Here is a 12,824-nt window from a genome sequence, read left to right on the forward strand (position 1 = left end):
AATTGTTTGTATTACTCAACTCATTTGGGAGTTAAAATGGGTTGTTTTCTTTTTCTTTTCATCATCTCTAGTTCAGTTATAAAATGGTTTATTTTTTTATAATGTTTTTGGCATGAGAGTTCAGTTATAAAGTTGTTTTTTTTTTCTAATGTTTTTGGCATGAGAGTGTTTGTTAGAATTGGCAAGTTTTTGTATACGATATCCATTACAACATTCTAAGGTGATTAGAAGTTGTGAGCGTTGGTCTATGAATTATAAATTTTTGAGCACCATCTATTACCCAAACTATTAAAATTTTTTGAGCGTTGGTCCTATTAAAAATTTTTGAATTATAAATTTACAAATGTTATTTTTTATAATACTGAAAACAATTTAACCCAAATTTTTTTAAAAAAAACTTGAAGTCAGCATTCAGCAGCAGGTTTTTACCACTGAATCCAACCTCATTGATTTTTCTTCACTAACTTTAGTAAAAAAGAGGAAGTGTAGGACCCGGAGCAGTAACGGTTGCATCCTGAAGGTTATGTGCATTTGCACACGGCATGACTCTGTTTGCACATGGTGTAATTTACTTTCAATAACGTGTAACTCTAGAATAAAATTTTATGAATCCCACACATTGTTAAAAACGAGATATAAAATGAAATCTGAACCTTACAATTTTTTTTGGCCAAATCTTGGCCATGAACTGCCAAGAACCTGCAACTCTTCCTGCCCCTATTCCGGAAGTGCATGGCTTATTTGCTACCAGTATCCACATTATTGTTTTCCAACTGAATCCAACGTCTATGGATTTTCTTCACTAGCATACAATAGGAACAACCGTAGAGGAACTGGCCTTATTTACTAGTAATATCCTCATTATTATCGTGGCCTCTTAAATCGGATAAAGAAATTCATTTTCCCCTTTTGTTCTGATCCAAAGTTCAACCTCCTCACCTCTTCTTTCTTTTTTCTTTTTGTTTTTCCTATTTTCTCTATTTCCTGGAAAATTCAATATTTTAGTTTTTGATAGTCGATCCACCTATTTAGATTGCAATTAATATTCTAGACCAGCAAGTAAAAATATTGATATTAACACACAAAGAAGGAAAAAGCTGCATTTTGGCAAATTATGATAGTCAATACTTAGTAGCTAAGTAATCCAATTCGTCATGCAATCAAATACTACCATATAAAAATTTAAGAAAAGGTTAGTAGTATTACAACTATGAAACTCCATTAGCCACTTTTAATGAACTAATACATGAAGCACCTAGGCAGTCTTAACCTTTTTTTTTTTCTGGCTGTAAATGTCAAAGCATAGTAAATCACGACAAGAAAGGTTGTAGCCATCCTTATTTTTTTTACCAAATGAAACCTTTTCTATTATTTGCCTAGTTTCCTTATATTATATTTACTTCATGATATATACTATAATAATTCAAGTGCAAATGTTGGATCAACAGCTGAAAATTTATATGAATTTTTTCAATGATACGTCTAATTTATTATGTGAATTTATACACTCATATTAAATATATTTCGTGTGTTTAGATATTTTTTTTTCAATTTAATTTTATTCTTACTAAAAAATTAACAGGGATAAGAATACTTTTCCGAATGAATTCACTCTTACTAAAAAAAGTTAACAGGCTCGTCTTGACCGGTTAGCCAAACCAAATTTATAGTACTGCCATTTTCGAATAGTTTCGGGTAGATAGCCATTCGCCTATTGAGTTCGCTACAATCCTTCTGCTCAACTGACATAATACAAAGGGAAAAAACAAAAATGTAGTAGAAATCATTCTTCTTAACCTGGCAAACAAAAATACCAAGTAAATATCTTTCCCATTTCTACAAGAGCCATACGTTGCGTGGAATTAGGGGCTCCTATCCAAGTGCTTACTTCGTATCAAAGGCGTTTGATAATTTGCCTGAGAGATAACATGAATGTTCTGAGCAGCCAAGCTGCAGGCGGAGCAGCAGTGGCGACAGTATCCTGTACCCATCGCTGTTCCCTTCAATTTACAAATCCAGTTCCTCCTCTTTTCTCCAATCGCAGACCACCCAAATTCCCACCCACTAATACTCATAATTTCCCCAGACGCCGCACTGTTGCCAATGCTGAATCCACCACAAGCCGCCCCTCTGCTACTCCTACTGGCCCTTCCACTCCCCCCAATTCCGCCAAAGAGGATGTTCCCATCACTTTGGTGGGCGAACAGGATGTTCCTCTAGAGGGTGTCATTCAATTCGAAAAGCCCACTTCTTCCCCTTCTGCCCTCATTTCTAAATGGGGGTAATTTCTTTCCCTCTCCTCCTTGTTTCTATCTTGAATGTTTTTCTTTTAAACAGCTGGGATTTTTCCCCCTCTGATATGATGAAAACATGGTTTCATTTTAGGTGGGTGGCTTTGTTGGCCGGTGGGGATGCGTTGGCATTGCTCTTGTTCTCAGCAATTGGAAGGTTTAGTCATGGCTTTGACGTTTTTGACCTCGAAACGTTGAAAACTGCGGACCCGTTCATGGCTGGTATGCTTTTCTCTGACTCAATTTTAGTTGTATATATGTGGAGATAATAAAAATTGGACCTAGGGGCTGAGAATAATTATTTTGTATGGTCCCTTGGTAAAATTAGGGTGGTTCTTGAGTGCTTATTTCCTTGGAGGATATGGGGAAGATGGTCGAGGCATGAATGGCCGGTCTCAAGCTATAACTGTAGCTGCCAAGTCTTGGGCTTTGGGCATTCCGGTAAGTCCCTTTTAGCATTCTGTCGGACTACTATTGAACTGGTTGATATTTTTAAAATATCATTTTTTTTAGAATGGTGAAGGATTGTGGTTGAAATGTGACTGAGTTAAATGCCACCAGTTGCTAGTGAGCATATATGTGGTTCAGGAGAGGATTTAGGTTGGGGATATGGACTTTGGGAAACATCATATCGCAGGACTCTAGTAGCTCGAACCTCTTTTTTTCAGTTTATAAATTTTAGCAGGAATCTTGTTGAAAAAAGTATAGGAATCTTGTTGAAGATAGTTTCCGTCCAGTATTTACCCCAAATACACTTGAAATTAGAGTTTTTAACACAAGAATAGTGGTTGTTTACCTCTAGAGATTTTCTGGAGGTGCAAATACCAAAGTTTCATTCTAATGCTTATTGAGAAGGAGAAACATACAGCAGTTAGGCTGCAACTTACAATCTATCAAGATGTTATCGTCTCTTGAAACTTAGTATGATACAAAATTGTAGGTTAACGTGACAGTGATCAATCTGTAGTTGTGATACAAGAATTTTTCTATTCAAAGCTAATTTTGGATTTCATTGTGATTTAATAACTTTTTTAGTCTACCCGTTCTCTTTGGAATGGGAATCCTCTCCTCAAGTTGAAGACGCATACAAAGTTGAATAAGTCCTTCCAAAATTTAGGCTGCACCTCAAGGACAGCAAAGGCCAGACATGAAACCAAGAGCAGAATGACCATTAGGTTAGCATCGTTTTCTTGTATTGTTTGAACTATGAATCTGAAGGACTTCACGACATGCGGAATTTGGACAAGTTGGATAGTCTTGGATGTTGATTTTCTTTTGGCCTTTGATTTAACAAGGATTTGAGAGTTGGGTTGACACACTTAACTTCTGGAAGGACAACGGCAGATACTGTTGTATCTCATATCATACCTCAGAAGGTATAATTATGAGCAGAAGGCTGTTCCGCATAAGTTTATGTGTGATGATCAACAACTTTGTTTCCTCGTAGTAGGGATAGTTTTCCTAATTCTAGTGTTCCTAGCATTTGCCTCCTTTCTTGTATTGGATGTGAAAGATTCACAATGAAACAATGAATCTCAATCATTTGTTAGCTGTCCTGTAAATAGATTGTAAAACTTGCTCTGTTTGTGGTTCCTTATAAAGGAACTACTACATTCCTTGGCACTGCATCAGAATGGTCAACAACCTATTTTGGGTTCAGTTACCTGCACAAATGGAACTTTGAATCATTAATGCTTGTGACAGGCATGTCTCATGCATCATCATGCCTAATGGACTCTCTTTTGAATTTTGGCTGTATTTTGATATCAATTTCAACTTATTTCTTCTTATTCATAAAGGACTTTGCTTCAATTTTTGGTTCCCTCATTTGGCAGCTGGGCTTGATAATAAGAGCAGCAACAGTCAGGCATATTCCGCCAATCAACTTTATCTTAGTAACCATGGGAAGTACTGCTGTGTTACTAATTGGATGGAGAGCACTGTTGTTTAGCATATTCTATCCTGACAAAAGCAAGAAGAATGATGTCTATAGACGGGGGAGCCCTTTTGAACTGTTTGAGGTATGATTTTTTTTTTTCACCTTAAGTCACAGAGTTGAAATTTAAGGTTAGAGTTGTGTTCATCTTGTAAGTGAATTTTGTTCATATGTCTTCGTTAAATGACCTGAAAATTTTGAAATTTGTTCTTTGCCAATGATTTATATGCAAGTCTTCTCAATAATCATGACAATGGTACCAGATCTATGAAGAACAAAAATTTTGAGGTGTCAGTGTGCATAGAAGATCAGGGTCAGGATTCTCCTCCTTAACCAATCTGTGCTTATTCAATGAAAAGCTAAAACAAGAGAATGGACACCTTTTAAGGAACTTTTGCTCTGTGATGTTGAATTGAAATTTAAGCGCAAATCAGATTCAGGCTTTATTCAATAGCTGATATAAAGATCAAAAGAAAGTGAACTAAGGGTAAATGAGGCCATTTCGTGTTTGTTTACATATTTTAAAAGTGAATCTGGTTTTAACCATCTGATGAAGTTAAAAACATGGATCCAAGAAATTGCGTTGTATCTGACCTAAATGATATCGTGTCTATGAAGTTTTTTACGACAAACAGTTGGAAATCAGTGTATTAAGATAGTATACATTCCTGATTGATACCCTTAACCAGGATGAAACATTGTTTGGTTTTAATTCCTGATACAGACAATTTTATGTTTTGATTTTGCAGTTGCTCACGTCATTGGTGAGAAGGTGGTAGATCAGGTAGTGACTTCCTACAAGTTTGTACATGCATTTCCTCTTTTTATGTAAGAAGTGACATTTCAGAAGCAATCACAGTTTTGTTTAAGATGTTTGTTACCTGTATGTATAGAATTTCTACCACTTGAAGAAGAGCTTGTTTTCAATAATATTATTAAACATGTAGCAAAGAAAGTCCTTAATGAAGAATGAAGCCCTTGTAATGCTTTTCCACATGCTCCTCATCTTCTAAATATATCCTGCAATCCAAGGACTCACTTGTTCTGCTGTATTATTGTCACAAATTTTGGGAACTGATGTACCGTCACTTGATTCCACATTCTGAAAGAACTGAAGTTGCAGTGGTGCTTGAGGTTGTTAAGTCGTGACATTTCTTAAACCTCCATTGGACAAATATTTCGGTACATGTTTTTGAAACCAGCAGGTGTTTTTTTTTTCCTTCCTTTTTGGTTCCTTTACGTTGGTAATTGCTATTGTTGGGTTTTTCCTCGATTGGTAACAAACTGTTGAAGACTAATTCATGCAAAAGTAGGTAAACTTCTCCCATTGTTCTCCATTGGGCTGATGGAGTGTACAGTGACAGCAGGGGGCGTGGAACAGAGAAATGAATGATGACGGGAAAAAGCTCTTCTCTTCGTATCTGAACTTATTACCTGATGTGTGAGGCGCATGGCTTAAATTAAATGGTATCATTGGATTAAAATTATCAACTCATCATGGGCTCTTGATTATTATTGTTTGAATACGGAAAGTGACAAAGGTCAATGATGCTGAAATTATCAACTCTTCTTGATTTAATCATTTGTTCCGTTCGTATTACCATATCAGTCAGGCAAGGAGCCCACTTGTAGAGATGAGGTCTTGGGCCTTGTGGAGTTTTTAGTGCCTGCAAGGCTGCAAGGACCGGTGGTCCTTGTTGTGACTCTTGGTTCCAAAGACAGGAGAGTGAAAACAAAGAAAAACAAAAGGCAAAAAATTTTAGCAGTGGCAGGTAATGATCCGAGGGCAATAGAATTCTCAGCCATCAAAACTTACACAGTATTAGAACAAAAACGTACGAACTAAACTGGCTTGAGTTTGAACATGGAATTTCCATCTTCCTCACTGCGGGAAGGGTTTAAATTTTTTCATCTAGAGCTGCCAAAGAGTCAGTACTGTTTACAACTGATTCTTTTAACCAGGAGAAGGGCTACCGACCTGGAGGCCACACAAACAAGCATTGCCCCAAAATTCATGGAACAGTAAATCTGTAATGCAAACGTTGGGACAATATATATATATATATATATATATCTATAGTTAAAATTACTTAACTGCAGATTTCACCATATAGTTTTTGTTAATATTACTGCGAAACTAATTTCAGTTGTTCAACGTTTTAGATAAGACAACTTCAACCATCAACCAACCAACCTAAATGTGTAAACCTGTTGATTGCAGAGCCCCTGGTTTTGTCCATGTAGTTGAATATTTGGGAATTGTATGATGTTCCAAAAGATTTTCAGGATTGCTGCCTGATGCCTATCGTCCGCATTCCAGTTGATCTACAGCCCCTCTATGGATATGAGTTTCAAAGAGTTAGGTCGGCGAGAAAGATGGCAATACAGGCGCAGCAGCTGTAATCTGTAATACTGGGGATCTTAGATGATAAGACGGATAGTGTCCCATCCGATGGATCTTGGCTGCCAAGAAATGCCACCCATCAATCTCTGTCTCTGTCTCTCTCTCCCTAGATTTTGTCTTCACGGGGAACAGTCTGATCATCACTCTGTAGTTTGACTATTTGCGTTTGCATTAAAGAAGTCATTTTAAACACATCTTCTGGGAATCTATCTAGACTTTCTGCATCTTTTTGTCGAGCGGATTTTTCTTGCACCGAGCCTAGGAACTACTGCTAATGGGTTCCAGAGTCAAAACCTTTTTTTCCCCTGAATACTGGCTTATCTTTTACTAGTACGAATATGCTCTACAGTAGCTTCTTTTTTTTTTTCATGTAGAATTTAATAATGTGTTTGCGCTGAATTTGTCCTGCTTGCTTAGTTGCTTTTCAAGTTGCTTAATTGGTTAATTTACGCGTCAAAATCCAGTTCCTCGAGTAATACAAGCGACGAACTTGAGAACGACAGAACCAGCTTAATTTGCTGCATGTAATTAAAGCTGGACCCTGGCAGCCCATGTCCATAGTCGATGCAACTTCTTCTGGCTTTCCCGAGGATATGACAAAACTTATGCACGGACAAATTCTGCTTACATGCGTGGAATCTCTAAGCAAGAACTGGAGAACTGAACTGGAAAGACAAGTGCTGATTCTCCAGTAATACGCTTTAACCGTTTGGGCTTGTTATCCTGAAAATGAATTTTTTTTTGTCCAAACGTTAGAACTCCAAAACATATCATGGTGTAAATATTTTTGAAATTGAAAATTCTCACGAGAAATAAAGATACACGAAACAGTACGTGTTGTGCCCGCCAGGCACCAACCACTGAATGAAGCTTTTAATTGTGGGGGGTGGGGGGCATGGTGTTATTATTTGTTTTGGTCACATTACATTCTGGACAAATTGAAACATGTTTGCTCTGAAGATCCAACCATGTCATAGCGGGAAACAAGCCTTGTACTATTCCCTTTTCCATTTATGGTGAAAGGAAAAGGGCAAAAGGAGAGGAAATTAATAACATCTTCAGGCCTTTGCCATCAGCAGCCATTAAAGGCATATCTTGTTTCTAACTTGTTGGTTTGAACTTTGAAAACTAAACAGAGAAAATAGGCCCACAACCCTTCTTCTTCTTCTTCTTCTTCTTTTGGAAGGAACAACCCATCTTCTTTAAATACTCTTTTAAGTTCATCCCGAAGAAGAAGAAGTGAAAAAAATAGCCAAAAGCATTTGGCACCTAGCTAGGGTTGTCTTAGTTGTATATATGGTTTGTATTTTTGATTTGTCTATTTGTACTTATTTAGGAGTGGTATCTCGTATCTGGTATCCAAACTCTAGATGGCTTCTGCTTCTTAGGTTATTACTCTATTGGTGTTAAAAATAGTAGCTTGTGATGGAGAGAGAAAATCTAAGGTGATTGTGACCAGACAGTTTGCGTTAGATTGTGACGTATCATTTTGGGGTTAAAGGGGGAGAATTGAGGGCTTAGGGATGAAGAATCGAGTCGTTGTAACCCCTATTACCAGTTAAAGTATCCAGGAGTTATGGCTTTTCTTTTACTTTGCTTTGAAGTCTCCTTTTACAGTAGTTTTACTTGCCTTTTTCCTTCATTCCCATAACTCCATCCATTTGTCGCTCATCCATTTCTTTCATTCTCAATTTGTGAAACATGCCATACAGTTGTCTTTCGGAGCCTTCTGGACACAAGGTAAATTGCACTCTTTAACTCCTCTCAAAGTTTGCCAACATTACAAATAAAATAAAGGGCATCTCTTTCTTTTTAATTTTTCTTTTCAAAGGTTCGTTACACTAATAAATACTTAATTCTTTCTAGGTGGCAAACACACACACACACACACAGAGTACACACGAAAAAAAAAAAGAAAAGAAAAGAGAGAAGGCTTTCGAAAATGACCTTTTATGGATATGGCATAGGAATGAAATAGTAGGTGATTGAAAAAAAGAAGAAGAAAAATGAAAGAAATAGGTCATTGGAAATCAAATATGGAGACAGATTCAGATATACACAAAAGGTTTCCAACTCAAAGATGCAAAACGTAAGGGTAGGGGAAGGGTTAAGGTGAGGTCATAGTCTCTTTTAACTCTTTTAGAAGCGGTTGTCGTTCTCAGTTGTTAAGGTAGTAGCCAACGATCGATGACGATCACAAATACTTGTGACATATGTAGTAGTAGTAGCAGTAACTACTATATATATATTTTTTAACACAGAAAGTATTTCAATTTTATCAAATTAATCTCTCTGCGCCTGTTCACCTCACCCCCAAAAATACACAAGTGATATAGAAGTGACTCGAACACACGAGTTCGAGATCTAACTAAGCTATTCCGAAATCATCCCACCCAACCCTAAGTCCAACTACTAGCAAAAGTGTAAAGTGTAAACCATGCATTAATACATGCGCGTATATATACACATAGGTATCAGACCACTTTCAGCTAATTGGCCTATTGCTATTTTGCAGCTGTTCCAAGTATCTTGTTTAAGATTGTGCTGTTTTGGATTTTGTGTTCATCTTCTTCTTCTCTTCTCGCTTCTCACGTGAACCTCAATATTTACTCCCCTCCTCCACTAGTGACAAGTCCTCCTCCTCTATTTATTTCTTTCTTAGTGCATATACCTCATTTATTCTTCTCTTTCAATTCTCTGTCTCACTGCTGTCTTCCTCTGTCTGTGCTCTCTGGGCCTTAGGTCCAAGCCAAGTGATTGGACAGCTGCGGCTGGCTCTACAACTGGCCTACATTTCCTGAACAATTCTTAGTTCTTACTCTATTATGTATGTGAATTCATACTTCGTGTGCCTCAACTCCCCTTCCTAGGACATGTTTGGTTCAGGAGTTCCTGGAATCGGAATTGGAACCATAGACTGAAACTAGTAGTGAGTATAAACTATAAAGTTTTGGTCATTTCCCTTTCTTTGTTTGGTCCGCGGAAGTGGAATGGATTTCATTTTTATTCAAGGGAAGAGCTAATTAATTTGAAACTCAAATTAGAAGTAAAGAATGATAGGGGCACGATCTATTAGGCCTTGTTTGGAGTGAATTGTTACAATAATTTTTCTACAAAAAATCCAGAAAAATGCAATCAATCACCTTCTTACCTCACATATATCAAATTGTTACAATAATTTTTCTACAAAAAATCCAGAAAAATGCAATCCAAACATAACCTAAATACTTCCATTTTGATTGACTGATTCTGATTGTGATTTACTACAAAACAGATACGGGTATCGTTAACTTTGATTTCCATTCCTGATCCTTATACCCATTTACCAAACATTTCGGTACTTGTTGTTTCGCCATTAAAATAATTTATGTAAACTACGTAATGGTTCTTTACCCAAAAAGTATGTAGACTAGGTATTTGGATAGAAGATTATTGGGGATAATTTTTTTAAAAAAATTATAACACTTTTTTAATATAATATATAAAAGATAAAAATGTGTTTATAATACAAACACATAAATTTGTATTACAAAAAAAAAAAACAGATAAATTTGTAAAAATAATTTGCTATTATTCGGTTTCCAGAGTTGAGGCTTGGATGCAAGATAATTTGCTATTTTAATGGCTTTGTTAGCGAACTCGGTTGACTTTCTAGAGGCAGCCGTTCGGAGGCGGCCTGCAGACTGTAGTAAAAGTGTAAAACGAAAGGCAGAAATAGAACCACACCAGAAATTTATCCGAATATGATAAATCTTCTAATATGGGATTAAATACTGAGAAGTAGTTGCTGCTGATGACTCAGTATTTGTATCTGAATCAATAAAACAAAATTTGAAGTTGCTGCTGATGACAACTTTAAAGAATTTAAGTGTCACACCGCAGGCAAAAATGATGGCTCCAAAATCTTTTGTTTTCTTTCTGTCTCTCAACATAATTTAATATTGACCCTCTCTTTTGATCAAAATTCTGTTTTTATTTCATTTGCAGGGAAATACCGACCATAGAGACATGGCATTTCTTGCTGTCTTTTTGTATTTAATCTCTCTGAATTTCTATGTTGTTTTTTTTTGTAACAAATAGTAAGAAATTGCATAAGACAAACTAGTTTCAGTTTACACAACGAGGCAAGCAAGAAAAATTTAAATGTCCCTACATGGTTTGTTTCCCACATCGGTTCTGGGAGGGGTCTGGGTTGGGTAGTTAAGTCCCTAAGTTGACTTCAAGAGTTGCCGGCTTTTGGAGTTTAATCTGGAATTAGGTTTAATTAATCAACAAAAGTCTATTACTGAAGTTGAAAAAAAACAACAAGCTCTCTGGGATATTGGGTTGGTAGTTACCACTTAGCAGCAGGTGCCCTACATAGTTTGTTATCCACATCGGTTCTGGGAGGGGTTTGGGTTGGGTGGTTAAGTCCCTGGGTTGACTTCAAGAGTTGCCGACTTTTGGAGTTTAATCTGGGATTAGGTTTAATTAATCAACAAAAGTCTATTACTAGAATTGAAAAAAGACAACAAGCTCTCTGGGGTATTAGGTTGGTAGTTACCACTTAGAAGCAAGTGCCCACATCGGTTTTGGGAGGGGTTTGGGTTGGGTAGTTAAGTCCCTAGGTTGACTTCAAGAGTTGCCGACTTTTGGAGTTTAATCTGGGATTATATTTAATTAATCAACAAAAGTCTATTACTGGAGTTGAAAAAAGAAAAATTAAATGTCAACAGTGTGAAAAAGCAAGAAAAAATCATTCAAAACGTTTTTTACATTTTGTCAAATAAATTTTTTTGTCTTTTATTTTTAAAATGGTAACTTCACATCCCTCACAAAATCAAGTAAATAAAATTTCATCTCAATCTAAGTTTTTGAATTTTTTTTATTCTAAATCTATCACATGACCCACAAATAATCATTTTTTTAAGGGTAAAACGGTTATGTCCTATTTGTAGTTAAATAAATGACTCAATTTATATTCATTTTTATTCCTAAAAAATAGAATCTAATCCAAATCATATTCATTTTTTCTGAAAAAAGTGAAATCAAGCCCATTCTACATTAATTTTTACCATTCAAAATGTGAGATTTGACCTTTTTGTATATAAAAAATGACTGCATGTGGGTTGTATATTGATTTTATGCTAAAAAAAAGGTTGAAAACTAGATTGAAACTAAAATTTACTAACTTGAATTAATAAGGAACATAAGGTTAATATTTTAAAAGTAAATGGCGAAAAAATTTATGGATTAATCTTATATATCACCACCCGTTTGGATTGCATTTTTTTGGATTTTTTGTAGAAAAAATACTGTAGCGATTTGATGTATGTGAAGAAAAAAGGCAATAGGGAAATGTGATCATGGAAAACGACGCAATTTTTCGGAGAAAAATGGCTGTCCAAACAGTTATGTATCATCCATCCAACTTGTGATAATATATACACTGACAGTGTATATGAAATTTACTCAAAATTTATTTGATTAAATGTAAGGGACATTTTGAATAGCTTTCCCAAGAAACAAAGCTAACAAATTCAAAGCTGTTCTCTTTCTTAAAATTAATAATATTAATGAGTGTGTTTGGATTGTAAATTTTTTGAGATAATTTTGTGAAAAAGTACTATAACACTTTTTTGATATGATGTATGTGAGATAAAAAGGTGATTGAAAAATGTGTTGATGATGCAAGCAAATCAGTGTGTGTAAATAAGGTGTAAATAAAGTGTAAATTTTTATAATTTTTATTTCTTTCTCTAATTTCTGCAGGTAAACTACGTAACACCTATCAAAGTACAAATAAGTTAAGCTACAAAGTATAAATCATGGGGGGAAAAAAATCTTGGACCTTTTTTTCACCTCCTCTAGCAAAAGAACTACTACTATAATATTCTTAGAAATGCTTAAAAAATCCTTCCGCATGCTTTGAGCAATTACTTATTTATACATCTTTTTGGAAGTGATGTATTTGAGCTCCAATTGCCCCTCCAAATTAACCCCCCCCCCCCTCCCCAAAACCTCCCCTTCAAATTTTGGAAAATTTGTTTTATACCCCATAAATACGCTTTAGTTATGTTTTAAACTAGTTATATGTCACCTCATTCTCTAATCAATCAAATTGAGGGCTGGCATCCTTCCCTGCCCATGGGGTTTGCTCATATTTTAAAAAAATAAATTAAAGAGCAAGATTTTCTTTTGACTTTTTATTGAC

At 35.7% G+C, this 12,824-nt stretch overlaps 1 protein-coding gene across 1 annotated transcript; it reads left to right on the top strand.

Moving 5' to 3' along the window:
• The first annotated feature begins 1,711 nt into the window (after window positions 1–1,711).
• On the top strand, window positions 1,712–5,446 carry LOC113749572. Its single transcript, XM_027293356.1, has 5 exons — window positions 1,712–2,281; window positions 2,386–2,513; window positions 2,620–2,732; window positions 4,127–4,312; window positions 4,977–5,446. The coding sequence occupies exons 1-5, from the start codon at window positions 1,929–1,931 to the stop codon at window positions 5,004–5,006; spliced, it is 810 nt and encodes a 269-aa protein (XP_027149157.1). The 5' UTR covers window positions 1,712–1,928; the 3' UTR covers window positions 5,007–5,446.
• Window positions 5,447–12,824: the final 7,378 nt, after the last annotated feature.

The sequence above is a fragment of the Coffea eugenioides genome, chromosome 10, assembly GCF_003713205.1.
Source record: "Coffea eugenioides isolate CCC68of chromosome 10, Ceug_1.0, whole genome shotgun sequence".
NCBI classification, from domain to species: Eukaryota; Viridiplantae; Streptophyta; class Magnoliopsida; order Gentianales; family Rubiaceae; genus Coffea; species Coffea eugenioides.